The sequence below is a fragment of the Psammomys obesus genome, unplaced genomic scaffold (genome assembly GCF_907164565.1).
Source record: "Psammomys obesus unplaced genomic scaffold, mPsaObe1.curated_primary_1811, whole genome shotgun sequence".
Taxonomy (NCBI): Eukaryota; Metazoa; Chordata; class Mammalia; order Rodentia; family Muridae; genus Psammomys; species Psammomys obesus.
Window position 1 is genome coordinate 8739240 of NW_026590663.1, and position 26116 is coordinate 8765355.

Sequence of the window (26116 nt, forward strand, 5' to 3'; positions counted from 1 at the left end):
GTGGTTGGTTGGTTTGGAGGCCACCTCCATATTCATTGTTGGTTGGTTGGTTGGTTGGTTGGTTGGGTGGTTGGTTGGTTTGGAGGCCACCTCCATATTCATTGTTGGTTGGTTGGTTGGTTGGTTGGTTGGGTGGTTGGTTGGTTTGGAGGCCACCTCCATATTCATTGTTGGTTGGTTGGTTGGTTGGTTGGTTGGTTGGTTGGTTGGTTGGTGTTTGGTTGGCTGGTTGGCTGGTTGTTTTGAAGGCTGCCTCCGCATTCCTTGGCTGTCTAGAGCTTGCTGTGTAGACAAGGCTGGCCGTCACAGGTCTACATGCTTCTGCAGCCTGGAAGCACTTTTTAAATTCAGAAAATCTTCTCCTAAGCAGTAAAACTCTTAAAAGCAAATGAGCAGAACAACCGTTTCTTCAGATTTAGGCCATTCTTAGTGATAACAGTTTTAAAATGTTGTCTCTGATGAGTGAATTGGCTACAGATGAAGTGTTTTACTTAACAGCACTTAGAAATTTAGGAGGTTTTTAGATTTTTTTTTTTCAAATAATAAAATTTTGTTGTGCCGAGCTGCTAACATAACTTCTCACCTATTTCCCAAGTCATTCATTAGTGCAGTCCGTTCATATTCAAGCACGGGTCCCACCGTTACTTCCATTATCAGATAGATAGATTGGGCTCACGAGGAGTCACCTGACTTTAGTTTCATAGGGCTCGTTCAGTGGGGATCCTGCCTGCCTGCCTCCTGACAGGCCGCAGAGCCTCATAGGTGCTGGGAAAAAGCAGGGCCGTGTGCAAGCATGTGTGTGGACCGGGTGCACTGTGTGTCAGTGACTCATCAAACTGTCTTGGTTCTCGAAAATCTAACGAGAACATCCCATAGTCAAATTACGGTGTACTCTTAGGTCGTGCTATTTTCTGCCCAGGAACTGAACCGTTTTAGGGACTACCTCAGTGTGAACTCTGTGTGGGCGGTGGTACGGTGAGAGGTGAGCCTGTGGGGGGGGGCCTGCTGTCCTCCCCGCCTTATGTTCAGACAGCTGAGAGCCGACCCTGCCCTGCCGAGCTGGGAATGGAGCGAGCCTCTGCAGTGGGCGGTGGCTCTGTTCCGTGGGGGGGGCGGCTCTGCTCACCGCCGCGCCACCCGCGCTGCGCCACTTGCTCACTGCCAAGGACAGCATCAGAGTGTGCGGATGAGTGCAAAATATTTAGCAATGTCAGAAGACGGTAGCAGGCAAATTCAAGGCCAGCCCATGCAGATTACCCTGGACTTCGTAGTGCTAATTATCCAAAAAAAAAAAAAAAAAAAAAAAAAAGTGGCGAAAATGAGTGTGTTCAAAACCAAACAGATGCATGCCGAGTTCACGGGCTTGTCTTGCCAGGCATTGTTGCAGCCACGTGACAGTACAGTGCAGACAGTTGCTGCCTTTTGCACTTAACAACCATAGCTCGGTCTAAAAGACTTCAGGGGAGAAAGCATTGGCTGACCACCTTAAATTAAAGCTGGACAAACGTGGGGCACGTGCCTCCACACCCGAGGGCAGAGGCAGGTAGATATTTGTAAGACAGCCAAGGCTACGCAGGAGACCCTGTGGAAGAGAAAGCAAAATATTAGTTTTCTCAGCTTTAAAATAAGGAAGTGACGTAACCATTTTGTTCTTTAAATTGAAAACAAAAGCCCAAGCAGAAACTGGAGCCCAGCTGTTGTGGCGCTCACCTTTATTCCCAGCACTTGGGAGACAAAAGGCAGGAGAATCGCTGCCAGTTTAAGGCCGGCCCAGTCTCAAAGACAAGCAAACCAAACCAAAACTGTTAAAATGGAGCGCTTTTCTTGAGGGAATATTGTTTTGTCTGTGTTAGTTTGCTTTCCTCCTCCTGAGTCAACCCTGAGAGCTGACAAAGCTTAGGACAGGGTGCTGGTGAGGGTAGAGGAAGACCCCAGCCTCAACCTCTCGGCTGACCACCAGACAGCCGCATGCCTCCCAATGCTGGGACCACCCGTGTCCGCTGTCATACCTGGCCTCCTTATTCTCTCTTTTGTTTTTCAGGCTTGAGACATGGTTCCAACTATAGCCCAAGCTGGCCTCGAACTGCTGATCTTCCTGCCTCTGTCACCTGAGCACATGCCTTGTCTTGCTGGTTAGTGTGTGCCACTAGAGACAGAAAAATCATCCAGATTCTGGAAAAAAGATTTGACACTTCAGAATATTCTGAATGTACTCTTTTTTTCAAATTCAGGTTCCTTGTGGGTTTGGGTCAGGACTGGGAAGCTGCTGTCGTCTTTTCTCTTGGGTGCTGGAAGCATGGTCCCGTAAGCCTGGAACTCCTTAGCTCCATCAGAATACTGACTGATGAAACAGACAAACCCAGAAAGCCGTTTTCGGCTCCGTTGCCAAAAGTACTTTGAGCTCCTTTACCCTAGGAGGGGAACCAGAAAGTTTTTATACAGATTAGTTCCGTGTAAGAACAAAAGTCCCTTTGGAGTTTACTAATTCCTTCACCTCCCCTGCTGTGCACACTCATTCCTGTGCCTTCATGTAGGACTTTGCTCAAAAGCAGTTTTCCAGAGAGAGGGAGAGCCTCAGCCCCCTCACCCCATGGTGTGTCCCGCTGTGCCTGATTAATTGGGCAAGGTCAGACTTGCCTTTCCAGTGTAACCCCCCTCCCCCCCCGACCTGGACAGACCCTCTGCTAAGAAATCCCAGAAATGCTTTAATGCGCTAGACTTGAGTGGCTCAGAGCAGGCCCACAGGCGCGCTGGGCTTTTGCGGTTCTCTCTGGTGCTAAGTGCTCTGAGAGGTGCAAATTCTCTCCGGGCCATGTTTTATGCCCTCCCTTCTCCCGAAACTGCGGGGATTATGAAGAACTACCCTCTGTTAGAAATCAAGAAAGAAAGAGCTTCTGATCATGGAGCAAATGACTGGCAGATCTGAAAACTGAAAAGCTCTCTTTGAAGGCTGTGAATTCGGCAATAACTGTCTGCTGGCCACAGTCAAGGGTGGCCTTCACCCTCAGGCTGTGGGTCAGTGTGCCAGCCTTTCACAGGGCTCACCTGAGATCATCGGAAATGTCAGATATTCACACCGTAATTCATAACAGCAGCAAAATCACAGTTAGGAAGTAGCAGCGAGCCTAATTTTATGGTCGGGGCGGCCACAAGGTGCGGGACCGAGTTAAAGGGTCGCCTGCTGCATTGGGGAGGTCGAGAGCCTCTGCGGTAGGGTGCTGCCACTGACTCGTCAGGGTATTTCTCTGCTCCTTAGGGAGCCTGGAATGCTGAGGGCCCCTTCTTACGGAGGCCGTGAGGAGGATAACACGTTGACTTGTTCATTGTCAGTGTCTAATTGGGTCTGCAAAAATAGTTCCGCCTCATCGGAGCCAGTGCTGAGAGACACAGCGCTGTTATGTCAGACAGACTCCTTTTGTGTAGCTCTTAATTGCTTTCCCATGAGTTCCTTTTTAGGTCTTATCTGTGTGGTTATTGTACCACAAAGCCAATGACTTCAGGCCTCTAAGCAGCGGGCAGGGGTCGTGGTAACTAGGAACCCTTCGGTCAATAGCTGCCTTGCTTAGGAACTTTAGCCTGTGGCTCTCACAGGACAACCTGACACACATCCATGTGCCGTGTACCCGCCCGTGCCCCGCAGACAGAGCCAGTGCTAGCTTCCAGATGAGCGCTGCGGAGAGAGAGTGCCTGTGCAGCCCTCTCGGCTCGCTCTTTCTGAGCTGCAAGTGTGCCTGGCCCAGGCCACGAGGAGTGGCGCAGCGCTGTGCTGGCGTGCTGGCAGAAGCCGTCCTTTCCTGACACTGGTCTCGGCCTCTGTGTTGCAGCCGCTTCCTACACGGACAGCTCTGACGACGAGACGTCCCCCAGGGACAAGCAGCAGAAGAACTCCAAGGGGAGCAGCGACTTCTGCGTCAAGAACATCAAGCAGGCTGAGTTTGGGCGCAGAGAGATCGAAATTGCTGAGCAGGGTAACAGAACACATGCCTTTTTTCTGCCTGTCCTTTTGTCATGGTAATGATCCTGGGCCAGCCGGCCTGTCTAGACCATAGTTTTTGCTTATTAACCTGAACCGAGTCACTGGCTGAGGCCGACCTCGCATTTGAGACAGTTCTCTGTCAGCCTCCCAGTGCTGGGATTGTAGCTGTGAGGCCGCATGTCTCCTCCTGACAAACATGTGGAAGAGCCTGGGCTTAGCAAACACTGCGGGACTGAGCTCTGCCGGTTCTGGAGGAAACCCTGCATGAGAAGGATGGGCACTGGAGGCTGAAACTGGGAGCGTTTGTCTCTGCAAGAGTCGCAGAGAACGTTCAGAACACCAGCTAACAGCTGACCGGGGAGCTTGCCTGAGCCGTTTTTATGTCTGTTCCTTAACCCTTACCCCCTCTGCTTAATATTCTGTGTCGGGCCTTTTCAGAGATGCCTGCCCTGATGGCTTTGAGGAAGAGAGCCCAAGGAGAAAAGCCTCTAGCTGGAGCCAAGATTGTGGGCTGCACCCACATCACTGCTCAGACCGCTGTGAGTTCTGTTCCTGTCAATACCGGTGAATAATTGCACCTGCTTGCAGCCGGCCAGCACCAGGCTAACGGCATTATTTCTTTAATCCACGGAATGCTATGTAGACAGGTATTCCTTTTCCACTCTGCAAACAAGGAACCTGAGGCCCAGGATGCTTGGGTAACTTGTCCAGGGTCATATAGCTAGGAAAGCGCAGCTCCATGAGAACGTGCGTGTGTCAGTTGAGCAGGAGAGTCGCATCTTCCCCGTCTCAGCCTGGCCGGTGTCCTCCCCGAGGCAGGCTTCCCGCAGAGCTGCCTTCAGCGGCCAGGAAGAGGACACTGACCTCAGCACAGATGTCGTACATTGTGTTGCTAGAGTCCATCCGGGAGGCAGGCTGTGGGCATGGGTGGGGACCTGTTTTACCTCACTGTGACCTTTGGGGAGCTGTCTCCAGAGTTTGCCTACTTTACCCTCAAGCTGAGAGAACAGGGCTTACAGCTGCCTAGTCACCAAGAGCAGCTGCGAAAAGAAGGACTGCTTCTTCTGCTCTCCTCGGTGGGGACGCCTTGCTGAGGAGCTGCAGGGCAGGCCACGGGCCACCCTGAGCTCCCAGAGGCGCGCCGGGGCTGCCCAGCGTTCCCCGGGTGTGCTGATGAGAACTCAGGCCCCTGTGCTCACATGGCAGGCGTGTTCCCACTGTGTCTCCAGCCTTCTGTTGTCTTTATCTCCCTCTCCTCCCGAGACAGGCCTCCCAAGCTCAGGCTGGACTTGCTGTGTGGAGGAGAAGCTGCTGTTGATCAGACACCTGATCTTCCTGCCCCTCCTTCCTCGGGGCACCGTGCCCAGTTAGCTGCTTAGCTAGCTAGTTAGTACCACACCCGTTAGGTAGGTAGGGAGGTGGTTAACTAGCTACTTAGTTAGCTAGTTAGCTTGCTTTGTCCGTCTCCTCAGTGCTGGAGCCGGCACCCAGGGCCTCAGACCGCACAGGCATGCTGTCCCTGAGCGCCTCCCCAGCACACCCGTCAACTTGAAGGAGGCTCTCGCCAGCACACACTTCCACAGTCACATTGTTAGTGGAGGGCAGACAGTGACTCTCCATGAGACGGGAGAGCGTCTGCATCTCCTCCAAGACCTTGCTGAGTCACGTGCTCTCCGAGGACACGAGAACCCTGAATTCCTAAAATTGATACAATAATTAAAACGTCATTTCTTTTTGGAGCTACAGGCTACTGAATTGAGGCAGAAACATGCTTAAACCTTTCCTGGGCCTCTCACAGGAGATTCAGTGTGGAAGCCTAAAGTAAGAAGTGCTTCTCTACTTACTGCGGCTAAGTTTTATCTAACTGAGCAGCAGCACCCTGTGGGCCTCCCTGAACGAATTAATCATTATTAGTTTACCAATTTAACTATCGTTTTATTATTTTCACCCTAATTTTTTCTTTATCCTAAAGGAGTTTTCTTTTTGTTTTTAATCTCTATAATTTTTCTAATTATATGTTCTTGATAATTATAGAATATTCAAATATTACCCCTATATAATATAGAAATACAAAGGCTGAGGACTAGAGATGCAGCTGAGTTAGGAGCATGCTTACCTAGCACCACAAAGCCCTGGGTTTGATCCCCAGCACCATATGAGGCCAACATGAAGGTACATGCCTGTGATCCAGCTCTGAGGAGGCCGAGGCAAGAACAGACATTCTGGGGCCATCCTCCACCACATAGTGAGCTGGCTGGTGGCCAGCCTGGGGCACTGGGTTACATAAGACCCTGCCCCTCCCAAACGAAGGCGAGGAGGGGGGAGGGAGGAAGAGTCTCCCACACCCTTCTAGGATGTAGTTACTCATTTCCTAATCCAGGTGCACCTCCACAGTTCTTCCAACCTAACTTCTCTGCTGCCTCTTCTAAATGATAAGAAAATTAAAGTCAAGAGATGGCTCAGCAGCGAAGAGAGCTTGCTCCTGCAAAGGAGCAGGGATCGGCTCTCAGCTCTGTGTTGGTGGCCTCCGGGGCATCCTCGCCCTCTTTAGGCTTGGCAGCAGGCGCTGCACCCTCTTGCTTGATCAACCCATCTTGCTGGTTCCTTGTCTTAAATTTTGTAGGTGTCTCACTACCTATATAACCCAAAGCAGCCTGGGTGGCCCCAGCTGCCTCCTCACTACCCCCCCCCCTGCTTCCTGAGGGCTGGGTTGTAAGCGTGTGCCACACCGCCGCTGAGCGCTTGAGTGTGTGTTCTCAGGGTTTGTTAAGCTCACAGTTGTGCCAGAATTCCTGGACATTCCCTCAGCGTTTCTTCCATGCTTCCCATTATAAAGAAGAATAGGAGACCCATTGTTTCCTCATCTTATTTAATGAGTTATAATATATTATTTTCAATATTTTGATGCTTATTTTATCCTCAGTTTGGCCAAAAGAATCCCCAAATGTGGCTTCTGTGGCTTATTTTTTAAATTTCTAAAAATGTGTGTGTGTGTGTGTGTGTGTGTGTGTGTGTGTGTTCTCTGTGTGTGTGTGTGTGTGTTCTCTGTGTGTGTCCTTTGAGGTAAAATTTCACTGAACCTAGAGCTTACTGATCTGGCTTGACTAGCTGTCTGTCTGTTAGCAAGCGTCAGCCTTTCTGCTCTGCCTCCCAGTGCTGGGACTACAGGGACACTCCTCCTTGCCAGCCTTTAAGTGTGTGCTGACATCCTTGCACTTTACCTAAAGTGACATCTCTCCACCCCACTTTGTGTGTGTGTGCTCACAGTTGCCTGTATGTGCACATGTGTGTAGAGGACAGAGAACTTCATCAGACGTCATTTTCCCTAAGAGTCACCAGCTTGAGTTTTGAAACAGGGTCACTTCACTATCCTGGTGCTCTCCAAGTAGGCAAGGCTAGCCCGTCACCAGGCTTCAGGGCTCTGCTGTCCTCAGCTTTGCTTTGCTTTGTTTTACAAGCGCATTCTGGAGACCGAGCCTGGGCCCTCGTGCTTGCGAGGTTTGCGTTTATTGTCTCCGGCCCTTCTTTGTCCTTTCCTCGAGCGTTTCCTTGTTCTGCTCTGTGATGCTGCGCTCCTGCCCACTCCTGCCCTCCCTCACCTTGGAGCCAGGCCTTTCTAGGGACTTGAGGCCGCTCTCTGAGGGTCTCGCCCACCTCAGATGTTGTCCCGGACCCTCCTCATCCGGGAACGTGTCCATTCACCAGCTCTGAATGGACTTCTTTTGCTCTGCTCTCTCCATCTCTACTTGGGGACGTTGGTGACATGTGTCGTGTCTGACAGCGTCCCGCTCATCTCGGGAGGTCTGCCCTGCTTCTTGGCTTTGGTTTTGTTTTCCTGCTCTCCTTTCAGTTTGCATTTTACTTTGTAATCTGTTCTGCTGTCTTCGAGTTGACTTCAGAGGGCCCGTTCTGGAAAGACTCTTATAGGGAGTCTCCGCACCATATATGCTTTTCCACTAAATTATGTATGTTTGTTTCTGGCCTTTGTGTTTACTTGTCTCTCCAGTTCCCATCTCTGTGCTAACTTCCCTGCTTGTGAATATTCTTATCTCTTGTTCACAGAAGGATCTGCTGTCAATCATGGTTTTCATTGTTTTAGTTTTTGAGACAGTCTCAGTGCAGCCTACTGCCCTTGAAGGTGAACTTGGCATGTAGCTGAGGATGACCATGAACTTCAGTTCTGCGGGGGTTACAGGCATGTGCCACCATACCTGACTTACGTAGGGCTAAAGACCAATCCAGTGCTGCAAGCATGCTAAGCAAATCACTACCAACTTTTGTTTTCACATCTGGAAAGTCTTTGGTTTCTTAGTCCGTTGGTGTCATGAGCGGCAGGGCACCTTGGCTGTGTTGCGTGAGGTCGGCTTCACATTTCCTGGGCGGCGATGCATGCTGCAGCTTACCCAGGCTGCCTCCAAGTTCCTGAAGAGCAGCCCTGGTGTTTCCTGGTTCATCCTCAGCTCTCAGCTGCTGCACACCAGCGTGCCACGGATGGGGCACTCCTCAGGAGCCTGCCCTACCTGTGGACTGTCTCGGTGTGCTAGGGCAAGCCTTCTTGGTGAAAGCAAGTGAGAGTCGCCAATCTTCTGATCCAGCCAGGACTAAGCGGGCCTCTGAGGGCAGGACTTTCCTAGTGTCCCTATTGCTTTCTGTAACGGCCACTTTCTTTCTTTTAGTAGGTCTAGCAGAAGATATTCTCTTGTCTTTTGTGGAAAGAGAGGATCTTTCTTATTATAAAAGTGACCCACCCTAGGCCTTTTTGGCCCTCCAGCTCTGCTTTCCTCTCCATGAGCAGTGAGTGAGTCTCTGACCCTCATCCCAGGCTTCAGTACTACGCCCTGTCACTCAAGGCCTTTGCCTCCCAGGAGAGGCTAGTGTGGTGGCGTCAGCCCCTGACTCTAGTTTTCCCTGTGAGGACTGGGCAGGCTCCCGGAGCGGAGCTTGCCTGTGAGTGGGAAATCTTGTGTCTAGTCGGAGCAACAGGAAATTCCAAATTACACAGTTCTCCTTACATTTGGCCTTTAATTTACATGTTAGCTAATTTTTCTCAACCTTACAAACGCAGCTACCTTTTCCACCTGTGCTTTGCCGAAAACAAACCAATAGTCCACATCGGGGTCTCCTACTCCACACTGACCTCAAACTTTCGAGGACAGCCTTGAATATTCTGGTTATCTTCCCTCCGCTTACCCAGTGCTGGGATTCCAGACTTGGTGCCACTGTGCCTGGTGTTGGCGTACTCTTTAAAAACTCCTTTATTTATGTTTCTTATAGCTCTTTCTCCCTTCTCCACCTCACTCCTTTCCAACATCCAACACGAGGTAGGAGAAAGGGTTAGTGGTAGAGGGGAGGAAGTTCTCTTAGCTGCTTCCTGCTGGTCAGGGTCATCAGGTTCCTTGGAGCCAGTCCAATCCTCGTTTCAGGAGATCTCCAACTTCTTGTCTCACAAAAGCAACTGGAAGTTGCAAGGGAGACGCAGCAGCAGCCTTGTTCTTTCTCAGAGCTCCCCAACATTCTCTGGGCTCTGGCATTTATTCTCTCTCCAGAGTCCTCAGATTTAATCTATCTGTAGCTGGCCAGGAGCTCCTCTCAGAGCCCACACAAGGAAAACGGTCTGCTGCTGTGGACCATCTGAATCAGGCCCACATCCCACACTTGGGACCAGAACATGTTTACATCCACAGCAACCTGGTTTGATTAGGGCTGGGAATCTAGTCAACCTGGGGCTTCTTGTATACATGGTGAGGACTCTACCAGCTGAGCTGCATCCCTGGCCCTACCTGGCTTTTCATGCTGGAACTCTTGCCTTCTGTATCCTGAGTAGAAGCAGAGCTGGATGTGTGTATTTTGATTTTAAAGTATTTTTTTCTCTGAAACTCATAATTAAATCTTACTGGGGAAAATATAGAGTCCTAATGGACCTGCTTCTCTGCCCCGTGTTGAAAATACTGAAGACGTTTTATAAGACACAACTTGGTGTATACCATATCATCAAAGATAAGACTTGGTCCTGAGTGGTGGCACTTAGGGAGGGGACATAAGGACAGGGTTGCCTGGGTTACCAGAGACCCTGTCTGGAAATAAAGCAAAGGTGAAGCATGTGTTGAGCAGCTGTCTGAGCAGGCCTGTTTGTCGCCTCCCTCCCTCCGTCCACAGGTGCTCATGGAGACGCTGGGCGCCCTGGGGGCCCAGTGCCGGTGGGCGGCCTGCAACATCTACTCCACGCTCAACGAGGTGGCCGCCGCCCTCGCCGAAAGCGGTAAGAGCGAGGGCAGAGCTTCAGGGAGCTCCAGTGCTCCTTAGGAAGCCTTAAGGAAGGCTGACAGAGAGGCAGCTGCCTCTGAAGAAAGGGCCCTGACTGCTGACTTCTGACTGCTGAGCCTGCTTCCTTTGGGAATTCTGTCAGACGTGATCTAGTTAGCCCTGCCTCTTAGGGCTGGCAGGTAGCTGCCACCGTCTGATTTCTAGTCATCACTGGCTTTGGCTCGCTAGTAGCCAGCCAGTGAGCACCCCTCCCGCTAAGGCAACATCATCTGCCTGAGCTGCAGTGTGCGGCTCTGCAGTCCACTCAGCGGCCGGCCCTGCGTTAATGTGCAGTCCGCTTCAGCAGGGGCAGAGAGCGGCCTGCGAGCGTACGTGACCACGGTATCCGCTAAGGTTTGAAGGACAAAAGAAAGGGAAGTTCGGGTTCTGCCAGCCTTCTGTTTTCCCGCTGAGTAGCCCTGCCCCCAGATCTGGGTGCCAGCACTGCTTCTGAGCTCTTAGGAGATGAGAAATCCCTGCGGAACACATGTCCCTCTCCTTTTACTAGCGCTCAGGGCATTTCCTCAGTTCTTTAACTTATTTACAAAAATCTACTGCTTGTATATGATAGAAAGTTATGCAAGTGTTAAATGTGTATCCAGTCAACTCTACGTAAGCATTCACTTCTTTCTCTTTTCTAGCAAATGACTATTGACTCTTAAGAAATAATGAGAAATGTCTTTGCTCTCAGAAAGTTTATAAATGATAATAAAAGACCAGTTTGACAAAATGCCACAACTGATTATAAACCCATATTCAAGACCAGGCGTATTCCTGTCATCCTGGCTTCTAGGAAGGTTGAGGCCAGAGAATAATAGTTCAAGACTTCTTGGGAAACTTAGTGAATCTTGTCTTAAAATAAAAAATTTTAAAAAGAAAGTTGGGGATCATGGCTCACACTTACAATCCCAGCCCTCAGAAGGCTGAGGCATGAGAATGACCAGAAGTTTGAGGCTGGCCTGGACTCCATGGGGAGATATCTCAAAATGACCTGAATGAATGAATGAATGAATGAATGAATGATTAGGGCTGGGGTGAAGTTCGTGGAGAGCACTTACTTAGTATACTCTGTGAGCCCAACTTCATTCCCCAACACTGCAAAAATAAGTAACTGTACGTTCCCTCAGTCATAATGATGGCGTTAGCCGAGTTCAGGCTGCTGTGCTCGCACCAGCTAAGCTAAGCTGCTGCAAGGTGGACGAGGTGCTCAGCTGAAGTCTTGAGCAAGCGTGTCACTAGACAAGAGTGACAGCTTTCTCCAGTGAGCTGTCCCAGAAGGAGCAAGGGGTCTGGGACATGAGGAGACTGGCAGCCTGAAGGACCAAGCGCCCCTGGCGCTTCGCCTTTCCCTGCTGCCCCCATTGTCAGCAGCTCCCGCCTCGTTCTTGTCCTTTCCTGAGCCGGGAAGAGCAGAGTAGCCACTACAGGGAGACGGACGGACTTGACCGGGGAAGAAGTTAGTCCATAAACACAGCAAAGTGAGGAAGTCTGGCCCGGGCGGGATTTGCCGTCCATGTTAATGGATTCCCTCTGTCACCCTCAGGGTTCCCCGTCTTTGCCTGGAAGGGAGAGTCGGAAGATGACTTCTGGTGGTGCATCGACAGATGTGTGAACGTGGAGGGCTGGCAGCCGAACATGGTGGGTCACACTGGCTACTGCAGCGCAAGGGGCGGGCACGATACGGGAAAGATGGCGCGGGTGAGGATGTCCAGCCAAGCCCAGTGAGTGTGCATAGGACACCGCTAGACACCAAACTCCTCAATTCCTCAGGGCGGGTGTGCGTCTGGATCCCTACCCTCAGGAAGCTGACACGAGCAGGTCACGGGTTTGAGGCCAACCTGGAGGCACTTGCATGTGTCAGTGACACTCAAGAGCCAGCCAGCGTTCACACGTGCCTGCCTAAATGCAGAGGTGGCACGTTTCTGTCTCCTCCTGCTGCTCACTGTTCACATGCCTGGCTAAATGCGGAGGTGGCACGTTTCTGTCCCCGGCTGCTGCTCACAGTTGCTCCCTAACAGTCACCATCAGCACCAACAAACAAACATGGGAAGGCATGGCCGCCTTCGGCTCCTGAGGCACTGAGCTTTCTGGACTCCTATACTGAGTGCTTAGGGTGCTTGGAGCACTTTCAAGTGCAATGTCTTCTCTCTCTCTCTCGTAAGATTTCATTTCTACTTCATTTTTGCATCATTGTTTAAAGGATCCAGTCTGAGGGGCTGTGGGTGTAGCTCTGTGGCAGAGCCTTCAACATGCATAAAGCTCTAGGTTTAGGCCTCAGCACCAAAGAATTTTTAAAAAATTTAAATGTAGGGCTGAGCTCAGTGGGAGAGCCCTGGTCGGCATGCTCGAAGCCCTGGTTTTACACTTTTTAAATATACATATATGCACAAAAATCTGATACATTTCTTGCTTTACCAACATTTCTTCATTATTATTAAGAAATTAGAGAATCAGCTAAAAAAGAAAAAGGAAGAGAAAAAGAGAGAAATTGCAGTAGGCATCATTGGTGCCCAGCAGAGAAGCGGTTCTGCTGAAGCTGTGGTCCAGGTCACATGACACCAAGTACTAGCTTGAGGGAAGGGAGGGGGTGCATATCTCTTGGCTTTAAATCTAATTTCATAGTCATGAACACAGAGATTGTGTATTGTACCCAGAGAGCCTTTAGTCTGCACAGCTGCTAGAAGGTAGTGAAGACAGTTGCAAGGGTCAAGGTAGTTGTGGCCTCACAAAACAGGGGTCGTTGGCCGAGACCTAGCACTTTTCCTTACGGTACAACCTCAGGAAGAGGAGGGTATCCGAGGCCAAGAAATTTCTGACTTTGTGCAGTAGGACAGCACAGGGAGTTTCTAGGCTTTAGTCATTAAATAACTCCTATAAATAGCAGCTCCTGGCCTGTGCCAGATACCTTTGTACGAAGGGAAAGTAGCACGGAGACATAGCTCAACTGGCAGTGTTTGCTGGCGCGAACGAGGCCCTGGCTCTGACCCCAGCACTGTGTGAGGTAGCCATGGCCATGCACACCTAAGCTCCCAGCAGGAGGATCAAGACTCGCAGGTCAGGCTGGAGAGATGGTTCCCTGGTAAAGGCTGCCGCCCAGACCCGGGACCTGAGTTAGGGTCCTCAGCCAGGCTGATCCAGTCAGCTCCAGGCTAAGACGCCTGTCTCAGAAGGCACGGCGGAAGGTGGAGCTGGAGAGTTGGTTCAGCAGTCAAGAGCGCTTGTTGAGCCAAGTGTGGTAGCACCCACCTGTAGTCCCAGCCCTCGAGGCTGAGGCAGGCGGATCTCTGAGTTCAAGGCCAGCCTGGTCTACAAAGCGAGGCCACACAGAGAAACCTGTCCCAAAACACTAACTAAATGACTAAATAATAAAGAGTACTTGTTGATCTTGGAGAGGCTCCAAGTTTGGTTCCGAGCACCCACATGGCCGCTCACAGCCGTCTGTAACTAGCTGCAGGGTTCTGTTGCCCTCCTCTGGTCTTCACAGGCAGCGAGCAAATGTGGTGTGCACGCATGCACATACACGCGAGGCACCCCACCTGCCATCCTGCGCTGGTGCCTGCTGCTCCGACAGACCCCTGCCACGGCGACTCCATAAGGAAAGCATCTCCTGGGCTGGCTCCCTCCGTTACCATCATGGGGGAGCGGGCCGGCGAGCTAAGTGATCTGCAGGCCACAGGAAGAGAGGCCGGGCCTGACCTGAGCTTCTGAAGCCTTAAAGCCCACCACAGTGACACACTTGCTCCAGCAAGGCCACAGGTGTAACCTCTCAAATAGTGCCGCCCTCCATGAGCCAGTGGGGGAGCATTTTCACGCAGATCACCACACATCGAAAATAAAAGTCTCAAAAAACAAAAACATTAACAAAAAATGTTAAGGTAGAGAGTGATAGAGGAAGCTGCTCAGCACAGATCTCCGGCTTCTGTACATACGTGTACAAGTGTGCTACACACACACACACACACAGGAGTTCAGTATCTTCAGACACACAGTGAGTTCAAGGCCATCCTCCATCCTGGGCTACGTGAAACTGTCTCAAAAATAAATAATAAAGGAAGACATACACGAGCGTACCGGGACTTGGCACAGAGTTTCCAACTACTCCCTGTTTGTTCCTCCTCGTGTGGAGGGTCACTGGCAGCAAGGGGAACTCCTGGAATCCCTGCACAGGGCAGCGGAGGGCGACTGGTTTGTTCCTTTGTGTGGGGAGAGTTGGAGGCCATAAATGTGTGCGCACAGCTGTGAGGCCGGGAGGCTGCTCTCCTCAGCAGCCTTCTGTGCGCTGAGACGGGGCCTCCGCCACCTAGCACTCCACGGGCAAGCTGGACTGCTCCCCCGCCTCGCTGGCTGCTTTCAGACTTTGCAGCGCCATGCCTGGCTTTCTGTGTGGGGCTGGGGCTTGAACTCAGGTCCTCCTGTTTGTAAGGCAAGCACTTCACTAGCTAAACTGTCTCCCTAGCCTTTTAGGGGGCCAGGGAGAGGAGTGATACCTTTGACCTGTACCCTTAACCTCTCTTTTGGATTTCTTGGTGACATTGGTTTGTAGGTGTGTAGCAAGGCTAAGAGTTCTTAAAGAGAGTCCTACCTTGGTCCCTACCCTCAAGCAAGATTTGATTGAGTCAGACAAGATGGATTAATGGTGGGAGCTCAAGCAGCAGGTTAGATGACAGGCCTGAGGTTGGGCGTTTTGTGTGCCCTGGGATTTGGGGTGGCGTTTTGTAGTCCTTGTAGTGCTGATACACTGGAAGTTAAAAAGAAATGCCAGCAGAGGGTGACGGACTTGTGTGGTGGTGTTCCAGGACTGGAGAAGTCCTGATGCCCCCTGCAGAGGCTTCCCTGCCGGTGGCAGCTGGAGTGGGCTCAGCCTGGTGTTTCTCCAGTCCCATGCGGAGGTAGTGACGAGCTGTCGAGACGCACGCCTGCACACCTGCATGCTGCACGGGTCCCAGCTATTTTTAATCTGGCTAAGGCAGAGTGCGAGGTGGAGCTGGGCAGAACCGCCAGCGCTGCCTGATCCACTGGGGAAGAGTGCCCATGCTTCGTGAGAAGTAACAACTTCAGCTTTCAGAGCCATTGTTCAGAGAGGGAGACTAATTATCTGTCCTCTTATGTAAGCTAAACCTTAAAGTGCTAAAATCAGCGCTTAGAGCGGAGTTTTCTGAAGATCCACAGTGCACTCTGGAACTAGAGGAGAGGTCTTGGTGGCCTCCTGAGCTTTCTCTCCATCAGAAAACTGTGGGCTGATAAAGTAGATCTGTGGCAGGGTCATCTGCCTGAGCGACTGGGAGCTGGCCCTTCTCCCCTGCTCTTTTCTCTGAATATAGTGACTGTCATTTGGTAGGAATTGTGTTAACTCTGGTTTCAAGCTCCTTTGCATCACAAAGTGGGAATGTTGCATCTCTGTACTTTGGTGATCAGGAGTTGGGATAGATGACCTCACAGGCTCTGTCTGAAGCTTCAGCAAGACAAGTAGCATTCTGACACTTGTGTTGCAGATCCTGGATGATGGAGGGGATCTCACTCACTGGATTTATAAAAAGTACCCCAACATGTTTAAGAAGATCAAAGGCATCGTGGAGGAGAGCGTGACTGGGGTCCACAGGTGAGGCTTAGCCGTCCTCGGGAGCCTCGGGTGCACACTCTGACTCACAGGCCTGTAGAACACATTCACTTGTGCTACAAATGGAGCTGTCCGTGAGGTGAGGGCTGTCGCCTGGACACTAAGGACACAGACTGCAAACCTGAAACCGTGAGCGCTCAGATGGAGAAGCGAGTAGCGTCCTCGTGTTTTCTTCTGATCGATACACTGGCTCCTTGCTCTTTTGGCACAAGTTTAATTCATTCAGTAAATATTCATTGAGCTATTACAGTGAGCCAGGTCCTGCTCTGTGCTAGAGACCCACGGTAGACAAAACCTTTGCCCTCACAGCGCCAGGTCTCACAGACAGCAAGGGCTTTGGGTCCCATCACAAGGGAGCAGTGATTCCTTGGATAACATTGAAATCATTTCTGTTAGTCTTATTCACCCATAAGGAATTGAAAGTCTGAAAAAGAACTTTTAGGGAAATCCATTTGAACAAGCCAGCATGGCCACTTTAATATTTTCTAATCTTTTCTTAATACATAAAACTATAGCTTGGGGATGGAGAGACGGCTTCGCTGTTAAGAGCACTGGCTGCTCTTCCAGAGGACCCAGGTTCAATTCTCAGCACACACATGGCAGCTTACAAGTGTCTGTAACTCCAGTTCCAGGAGACCCAACACCTTCACACAGACATCCGTGCAGGGAAAACACCAGTGCACATCAAACAAACAAATGGACAAACCAAACACACATAGTTTACAGCATGCGTCTGTGTTCGTAGAATGGGTACATATTTAAATTGTGTGTGTGTGTGCCCACACGCTCACATACTTGCTCGTCACAGGCGTGGACACAGGAAAGGAGGGCTGTGGAACTTAGTCTTTCCAGCCCATGGGCTCCTTGGATTGAACTCATTGCCAGCCTTGGCGGGAGCCTTCACCCACTGTGCAGCCGCCAGCCCCAGGGGTGAATTTTTAATAAAACAAATACTGCTTATTTCTAACGGACTTAGTTTTTGAACTTGTGTATGTGTAGCTTTGCGATGGATGGGTTTGTATGTTGTTACGAATTTGAAACTATTGAAAAGTCAGAGTCGTTAGGGGGCTGGAGGGATGGCTCAGAAGAGCGCCGGCTGCTCTTGCAGAGGCCCCGAGTTCAATCCCCACACCCACACCGCAGCTCACAGCCGTCTGCGGAGAGAGCCAGCGTACAGGTGCCCGTGTAGTCAGAGCCCTGTGTACATAGTAAATAAATGCATCTTTAAAAGAGTCAAAGTCGGTACCTCAAAGTAGTGGGATTGTGCCACTATTTTAAAATTAGTTCAGTATTTCTAAAATTAGTTCTTTTTAAGATATTTTTACTGTGTTTTTGTATTTATGTGAGTGTGTGCTGTGTTTTGGGTGACCATGGAGACCAGATGAGGGGTAGACTTCCTGAAGCTGGAGAGTAAGCAAGTTGATAGGACCAACATGGCCTCCTGGCAGAGCAGAAACACGCTGCCAACCACTGAGCCACTGCTCCGACCCCAGTAAAAGCCATAAAAATGTATATGGTGGTGGGAGAGAGTGCTCAGTGCTCTGAGAGCTCTTGCTACCTTTGCACAGGACTCAGGCGTGGACCCCAGCATCCCCCTGGCATCTCCAACACCCTCTTCAGGCCTCCACAGGCGCCAGGAACCCATGCGTTACACATACATGCATTCAAGTAAGCACTCATACATGTTTACAGTCTCGGTCTTGCAGTGGGCCTGGTGATGCATGCCTTTGATGCCAGCAGAGGCCAGTGGATCTCTTGAGTTCAAGGCCAGCCTGGTCTGCATAGTGACTTCCAAGCCAGCCAGGACTCCACAGTAAGACCCTATCTCAAAACAGAAGTCTCAGTCTTTAAAAATAAAAATGAAAATATTTATATGTACTCTAAATTTTTCCTTTAAGATCTGGAAATTTAGTTGGATAAAAGATTTTGTCTACATGATTTTTTGAATGTGAGCTTTATTGCAAAGCCATATGTAGCCTCCAGAAATAAAAATTAATCTGTTTCTCAGTATCTGTCTTCTAGGATGAAATTGGTCATGTCCATCAGTATGCTTCAGAGATAAGACATAAAACCAGTTGGGTTGCAGTGTCTCATTGTTTTCCATTCTTCTTGCCTTCTCTCATTCCCAGGCTGTACCAACTGTCCAAAGCTGGCAAGCTGTGTGTTCCAGCCATGAATGTCAATGACTCAGTCACTAAACAGAAATTTGATAACCTCTACTGTTGCCGCGAATCTATTCTTGACGGGTAATGTTTGCTATCCTTGAGGTGATCTTAGGTTATTGACTGAAGGTTCCAGCTTCTTTGGTTTTAGTTATTTCTGGAACTGTTTCATGTTTCACCACATCACACCCAGGACTTGTAAGCCAGAGCTCTGTTGCTATCACCATTACAAGAAAATCTCTTTCATGGGGCTGGAGAGATGGCTGTGATTAGGAGCTCTGGCTCCTCTTCCAGAGGGCCTGTTTGATTCCCACCCTCACATAGCCGCTCACAACTGCCTGTAGTTCCAGTCCCTGGGGACCTGGTGCCCTCTTCTGGCCTCCACAGGTACCAGGCACACACATGATATACAAACATACATGCAGGCAAAGCACTCGTACACATAAAGATAACCAAAATTTTAAAAAAGAAATGCGATTAGGTGCTATTGGTAAGCAGAGTTCGTATTTTGTGTTATTAAAATGGCATAAAGATTATTTTTGAAGGAGGGTTCAGGTGATTCTGTTTCAGGCCATGGTTCTCATAACATACCATGTAGTTCTTAATGTTGTTTCAGTCAGGGAACTTCTTGACTATCTAGAAACTTGTGGCGGCGTTTCTGCTTTCTCTGTGCTGTGAGGGCTGCCAGGCTGATGTGCTCAGCCCCGCCCCCACTGCTGTGTTCTGGCTTTCCTTCATTGCTGCCAGGGAGACCCCACGTGTAGTCGGATTTCGAAAGTGAGCCTGATTTTGGCTCAGGGTTTTAGAGGCGTTGGTCTGTGGGCAACGTGTGGCTAGATAGGATCACGTGATGAGGCAAAGCCAATTGCCTTCTGACTGGGGCATGAAGAGAGTAAGGGAGGGGCTGCGCCCCCTCTCCGCCTGTAAGAGAGTGTTTCCAGTTTGTAGGGAGCCTCCCACTAGGCTCTTATATTCTCAGCGTGTTTTAGTAACTCTAGCAGGGGGACCACACCTTGATCACATGAACCTTTGGGAACATTCTAGATCCAGATCATAGCCCCCAAGTGATTTTCTAGGAAACCGTCAAGGTAGCTTCGGCTGCGCCACGTGCAGTGTGCCTGCCACACGCGGGTTAACAGCAAGAATGAAGGAAGAGTGTGCACCCCTGACCTGACTGCTCGGCTTGGGTGATGAGGCCACCTCAGCTCAGAGGCTACCCCGTTATTTATTCACTGACCTCATTCCTTGTTTCTCCTCTGCATATCTCCTCATCTGCAAAATGGTAGCTTCATGACCTACTCCACAGAGTTAGTGCAAGGGGTAAATGAGACAAGGTGAACTGTTGAGTGTTACCTTCATCCTTCAGAAAAGTCAGGGGCCGTATTTCGCTATGGAGAGCTGGCTGACCTGGGACTTGATGCACAGCCCATGGCCTCAGTAGCACACTTCTCTTTCAATCTTCCACGGCAATACAGGCCTGTGCTACCAAGCGCGGCCTTGCCTGTCTCTCTAGAACCCTCTGTAGAGAAAGTGTTAGGATTAAGTTAGAATCTGGGGAAGGTTTTTGCTGTTTTGTTTTGTTGCCATGTGGTGGAATGTTCAATGCGCATTGTAACTATTGTTACCAAGTATATTACGTGGAGTCAACAGTATTGGCTAGACTGAGCGTTTTAATAAGTTCTTAGCCCAGTAGTCAGCCATCGAGTGTCTGCATGTAAGGGTCACTGTGAGAGATAACTCAGGTCTGACCACATTTATAGTAACTTGTACATATTTCACTGAAGTGTGGGTCTACCCACAACTGTCTTTTAGACTTTTCAAGTGCCAGATCTGTGAAGCTAAAGCTGGCCTATACCAGGATAGTAAAAGATGCACGAAGATAGCTCCTAGCTCAGAAAGTGGATAGACTCCCTCCCAGCCGTAGCTGGCTCCTTAGGTAAGAAGTCTCTTAAAGCCAGAAAGTACAGAAGCTACAGGAGACACGCAGAAGAGCAAGAGTTAGTCTCACAATGAAGAGACAGGGCAGCGCCAAGTGCTCAGCGGTGAGAGCGCCTTGGAACCTGCACGCCATGCAAAGCTGCAGCGGGTCAGGGCGGGCGTTCCCTCTGCAGGGATGAGAGCAGGGAGCGGGACAGTGGCCTGCCCCAGAGGAAGAAAGCTGCGCGGTGGCACACGTCTGTCATCCCAGCACTCAGGAGGCTGGGGAGGAGAACCGAGTGGTTCCGGCTAGTCTTCTTTATGTAACAAATCTGAGGCCAGGTTGTGCTGTATATGATCCTGTCTCAAAACCAGAAAGAGAAGAGCGGGGCGTAGAGGAGAGGCTAAGGGAACATCCACGCGAGGAAAGTGTTAATGTTTACTCCTCTACAGCTCTGAGATGGTCACGTGTTGTGCTAGTTACTGTACACGTTGCTAGGGCCAGTGACCTGGTGAAAACCACTCAGGGTGGGTCACTAGGTACCGTCAGATCACGGCAGAACATGGCAGCGGGGTCACTAGGTACCGTCAGATCACGGCAGAACATGGCAGCGGGGTCATTAGGTACTGTCAGATCACGGCAGAACGTGTCAGCAGGAGCTTGAGGCTGCTGATCATGTCGCCTCCACAGGCAGAAAGCAAAGAAGTGGCTGCTGGCGCCCCCTCACTCCGGTTTACACGGTCCAGGACCCCATCCATGGAGTGGGGCCACCTGCACTGGGGGTCCCACACCAGTGAACCTGACCTTGAAACCCCCTCACAGAAATGTCCAGAGGTTTGGTGCCATGGCGGTTCTCAGTCCCATCATGCTGACATCACGATTCTCCATCACACCCACAAGGGAAGCCCTGTGACTCCTGCTTGGGCTGTGCTGAGATTCTGCTTTGAGGAAGAAGAGAGATTGCACAGGAGCTCCAAACTATAAAGTAGGGTGTCAGCTCGTCCAGGACTCTGGGACTGGCAGAATCCGAGAGAAGTTAAGAGCATTCGTTCTCATGACTCCTCCACAGCTCCTTACTGCTCCCGCCAGTCCTTCCTTGAATGAAGTCTTTTTCTGTCCTTCATCCTGGAGGAAGATCCTGAGCTCACAGGAAAACTCACTGCCTAGCTGGAATCCGTCCATGGCTATAGCCTGGCTGTCATTTGCAGAGGGAGCTGTGTGTAGTTCCAAAGAGAGGGTGCTTCCCCAGGGAGGGGTGAGGAAGAGCCTGAGGAGAGTGGTCCAAGGAAGGAGGCCCAGAAATAGATGTTTCGGTTCTCTTTGCTGCGCTGACCACCCTGAGACCGCTCTGCAAACCCTGACTTGTGAGTGGCGGTAGCCTAGCAGACTCACTCTTCAGCCGTGAGCGAGCATCCTCACGCTCAAGTATAGATGAGCTCCAGCAAGGTACATGCAGCTGTCAGTGGAGCAGACTTAGCAAATCACTGTTTAAGCAAAATGGGTTCTTCCTTTCCTCTGGCATCATAGACCCTTTGCGCCAGAGGGGGCAAGCGCCTAACTAGATAAATAAGTAGGAAGTTTTACGTGTGTTTGGAGAGAATATGTATCCAAACATAGGCTGGATTTTACTGGAAACCCTTTTGTCCTGACCAAGATTCTCAGAAAAAGTAATCTCATTGCAGCCAAAGAGAAAATGGAACTCATTCCTACACATTCTTTCCAGAAATCCCTGAGACCGCAAGGATCAGCCCTTAGAGAAGCAGATACAAAGGTAGACTGTACCAGCTCCGCATCAGCTGCAGAAGGCCTCAAGGCCTCTGCGCCACTGTCCCGTGCTTTCCCTGCTGAGTCAGTGCGGGACCCACTGGCCGTTCTAACACTGCTGAGTGCTTACGGTGTCTCTGAAACCGTAAGCTAGTGTAATGCTTCCACTACGCCACAACTCTCATACTTCCTCCGTATTTGTGTCTTTTTCCTCATCGCTATTCAAAATATAAACGTGTACATTGCTCTTGTGTTTTCAAGCTACCGGGTAATCTATACCTTCCTTTTGCACTCCCAGAAAGAGGAAAATTAAAGATGGGGCAAAGTCACGTAGAGCTAGAGCTGGGTAGATGGACAAAAATGCATACGGGATTGCTTTCTCTCAAAAATGAAAAAAAGTCAAAACAAAAGCACAAGCGTCGGGTAGAAACAGAAGACTTTTTTTCTGACGATGGTTTGGGTTTGTTTCTGTTCCCCTCAGGCTTAAAAGGACAACAGATATGATGTTTGGTGGGAAGCAAGTGGTGGTCTGTGGCTATGGAGAGGTAAGGAACCTTTTACTTGCTGGATGTCGGAAGTGTTTTCTGATTTAAATATTGGAGGGTTTTATGTGCAGCATAAGTACACTCACGTGCCGCCTTAGATGAGAACGTGGCTTTAGTTAAGCACCTTTCTTTGTGCTTTGTGTTTTTCTCAGGTTGATTTTCTGACTTGTTCCCCCACCATGGCTTGTGGTGTTCTTTTAGCTCGTGTTTTGGTTATAAGTCACGAATGTGGGTGTTCTCGTGCATATGAATGTGCTGAGCAGGGGCCGGGGGTTGTTTATGAACTACACTTACTTGTTTTCTTGCTGTTCCCTAAGCACGAATCTATTCAACAAACTTGCTTTGTGGGGAGGGAAGAGGGTGCGCGTCCTTTATCAGAAACATTGAGAAGCGTGTTTTCCTGACTTGGCGGTGTGTGCTCTTTTCTTTCCTGCTCAGGTGGGAAAGGGGTGCTGTGCTGCCCTGAAAGCCATGGGCTCCATTGTGTACGTGACCGAGATCGACCCCATCTGCGCCCTGCAAGCTTGGTAAGCATGCAAGGGCGCCCTGCCCTCCTTTCCATCGTGTCTGCCTTGTGGGACTGCCATGCCACGGCTTACCTGGTCCCCAGGGAACTTGCAAACTCCGAGCTTCTGGCTTGCAAGGGCGAGGAGCTCAGCTCTGAGAAAAGTGAAAATTTAGAATTCATGTGGAAATAGTATCGGGGAATGCTTTGATGTGAGGGACAAATATCCCATTAATGCCTCTTTTCCTATGTAATCCCTGCCCCTTTGAAAAGGCAGGCCCAGAGGCTTGTTCACCTGACCAGGTGCTGGCTGCTGCCCTAAAGTCAGTCTCCGCCTCACACAGCTGCCCTCTGACCTCCACCAGTGTGCGCGCATACACACACACACACACACACACACACACACACACACACACACACACATTTTTAAGTTCATACCTGTAATGTTAGCTTTCCTGAAGCTAAGGTAGAGAGACTGTGAGTTCCAGGCTTTGGTTACAGAGTAAGACTTCGTCTCACCAGCCGGGGCTACAGAGTGAGATCCTGCCAGGAAGAGAGAGGAACAGAGACTGGCTCGAGCGTATGCTGAGGTTGGACATGGGTCAGGCTTTGGCAGGAGGGAGAGTACGAGGGAAAGGCAGTTGCCTATGTCAGAGACCTTCTGATGTAATTACTACACTAAAAACACTTCTGTGGTTGTCCTCCCAAAAGTGTGCAGTGGGAATCTGAGAAAATACCAGTTAAATCTAAGCTAAGAGTGAAATCTGCTAACTCTTGTTTCAAGACAGGGTTTCTCTGTGTAGCCCTGGCTGGCCTGGACTCACTTTGTAGACCAGGTTGTCCTTGAACTCACAGAGCTCTGCCTGCCTCTGCCTGCCAAGTGCTGGAATTACAAGTGTGCGCCACCATCTGCAGCAAAATCTGCTAATTCTCATGAAGAATATGTGGGCAGTATTCTTATAACTCTTGAGGTTCAAATGGAAATTTAAATTTTTTTTTTTTAAGTTTCTTTTTCCTCTCTCAAATGTGGATCCTGGCAGGGCACACCTCTAATCCCAGCACTTGGGAGGCAGAGACAAAAGGATGAGTCAACACCAGCCTGGTCTACATAGTGAGTTCCAGGCCAGCCAGAGCTGCACAGTCAGGCCCTGTCTAAAATATAATAATAATCAACTAAATATAAAATGCAGACGATCATCCTTACCTCAAGTAATTTTTAGATGCTATCATACATTAAGTCATAAGCATATTACAGGGCTCAGAGCTGTGGTCAGAGAACGGATCCTAACTGATAACTGTTACTAAATTAACTCTACCTTCTACCGAGTGAAAAGTGCCATGGCCACTAAAAGCTACTGCAAAGTCCAAGTTTATGTAGTGTGTCTCTATAGTTTATGTTTTCTGTACACTGTTGACCACCAAACCTCTGGAAGAAGGATACTGAGATAGAATGAGGTTGGAGCAAAGCCTTTCCATCTGTCCTGCCACTCACAGAGCCCAGCCGGAAGCACCAAGGCAGAGTTCCGCAGTAGAGTCGTTGGCTTTCTGTGGGTGGCTTCAGAACCGAGGGCCATCCCCTTCCTAGGACTGTGTGCTCCACACAGAAACCTGAGCAGGGCGCGATGGCCCTGCAGCACAGGCTGTCCCACGGCCACGAACAGTGCCTTCCTGTGGGCCCAGGCCATGTGCGCAGGGGCAATGAGAGCAGAAGCCTCGAGGGCCAAGGCCCTGCTTTTAACCACGCACACGTAATCCTTGTGCTGTGTGGCCAGCACTGTGGGCAGCATGCACGGAAGGAGTGTCCTGACACAGACCAAGGCACTGTAGACACAAGTATGTTTCCTGTGCAAGGAGCAAGCGCACAGCCTCCAAATAGAGGCCAGCACAGCGCAGTTAGGGAGCTCCCGGGGGATAGAGCTGCGGAGCGGAGATATCCGAGGTCAGCGTCACATGACAACCTCTTATCCTGAAGTATTTTAAGCACATAAATGGTATGTTCCAAATTGCACTTAGGGAAACCACTCTGCAAAATGACTTTGAGAGATGTAACCTAGAGACAGTGAGAATGGGCCACGTGCTGCTGGCCTGAACTTAGCAAAGCCAGGATGTGTGGGTGAAAGGGGCCAAAGCAGGCACAGTGGCACACACCGCTGCAATCGCACACCGCAAGAGAATCGCCTCAAATGTGAGGCTGCGTGCTCTACACAGTAAGTTCAGACCCTGTCTCAAAACACCAAAAAGGTTGTGTGGGGCTATAAATTCAAGAGACTTCAGGAACTCAGAAAAAGGATCACAAAGACTCGACCACAGTTTCAATTAGGAAGAAACGGTTACTTTACTTGGCTCATACTCTTGGATTATGCTATTGCTCGGGGTAAATAGAAGAAAAACAGGAGGGTGTGGAGAGGGTGCTGAGCTTATTCTCAGACAAGGTTGGGGCCCTTGTAGGGAGTCCTTGAGATATCCAGGGGAATGTTTAGTCCTTGGCGTAGCTCAGCGATAGGCTCTGCCTTGTTTGCCGAGCTCCCGACACTGGGAGCGAGAGGCATATGTGCCTGCCATGTGAGTGATGATTAACAGCCAAAGGCAGGATAAGCAGGGGTGTGAGAGAGCAGAGAGGAGTCCAGCGAAGACCCCACGCAGCACCCGTGTGAATACGGGGAAAGCCTGAGAATGGAGCCAAGTGCCCCGCATGGGTAAGGTCCTGGCTCAGTCCCCAGCACTACAGAAAGAAGGCAGTTAGGCTTTAAGAAACTGAATCATGCTCAATGTGGAGAGACATCAAATACAATAAGGCACTAAGGAAAAACTGTTTGTTTTTGTTTCAGAATTTAATTGACGACCTTACAAGAACAGAACAGGTTCAGTGAGAATAGACTCACTCAATGGCCACAGGTCAATTTCTAGAAATTTGGTTTGGGGTCTCATGGCAGTCCTTACCTGGCTCCCTTCATTAGGAAGGAATAGTTTCAGGGGTGCAAAGGGAGCCTTTACATTCCTCCACATAAACTAAGGAGAGGATTTGGACTTTTGACGATGGGAAGCCCCAGGCAGCTGTGGCAACGCGTTCCTGTAATTCCAGCACTAGAGAGGAAAAGGCTTAGGATCCTGATTTTGAGGCCAGCCTGGAAACACTCCAGCCATCTGCCCAGTGACACCGTGGCTCCCTAAGGAACTCGGAGATGGCTTTGGGGGGAGACTGGCCATCTCCTGGCTGAGCTGACTGCCCCGCTTTATCTCTGCAGCATGGACGGGTTCCGGCTGGTGAAGCTGACTGAAGTCATCCGACTAGTGGACATCGTCATCACCTGTACAGGTACAATGTG

General features: G+C 50.1%; 1 protein-coding gene across 2 annotated transcripts in view; it reads left to right on the plus strand.

Annotated features, from left to right (window-relative positions):
- Ahcyl2 (adenosylhomocysteinase like 2) overlaps positions 1–26116 on the plus strand; it is a gene marked incomplete at its 5' end in the record, with an annotated part of 143646 nt that overhangs the window by 100262 nt on the left and 17268 nt on the right. For both annotated transcript variants that reach the window (XM_055608096.1, XM_055608098.1), the window contains 9 exon segments: positions 3825–3968; positions 4415–4515; positions 10133–10235; positions 11823–11917; positions 15772–15878; positions 18026–18142; positions 22222–22285; positions 22724–22812; positions 26036–26106. In XM_055608096.1, coding sequence (XP_055464071.1) covers positions 3825–3968; positions 4415–4515; positions 10133–10235; positions 11823–11917; positions 15772–15878; positions 18026–18142; positions 22222–22285; positions 22724–22812; positions 26036–26106 — 891 coding nt within the window.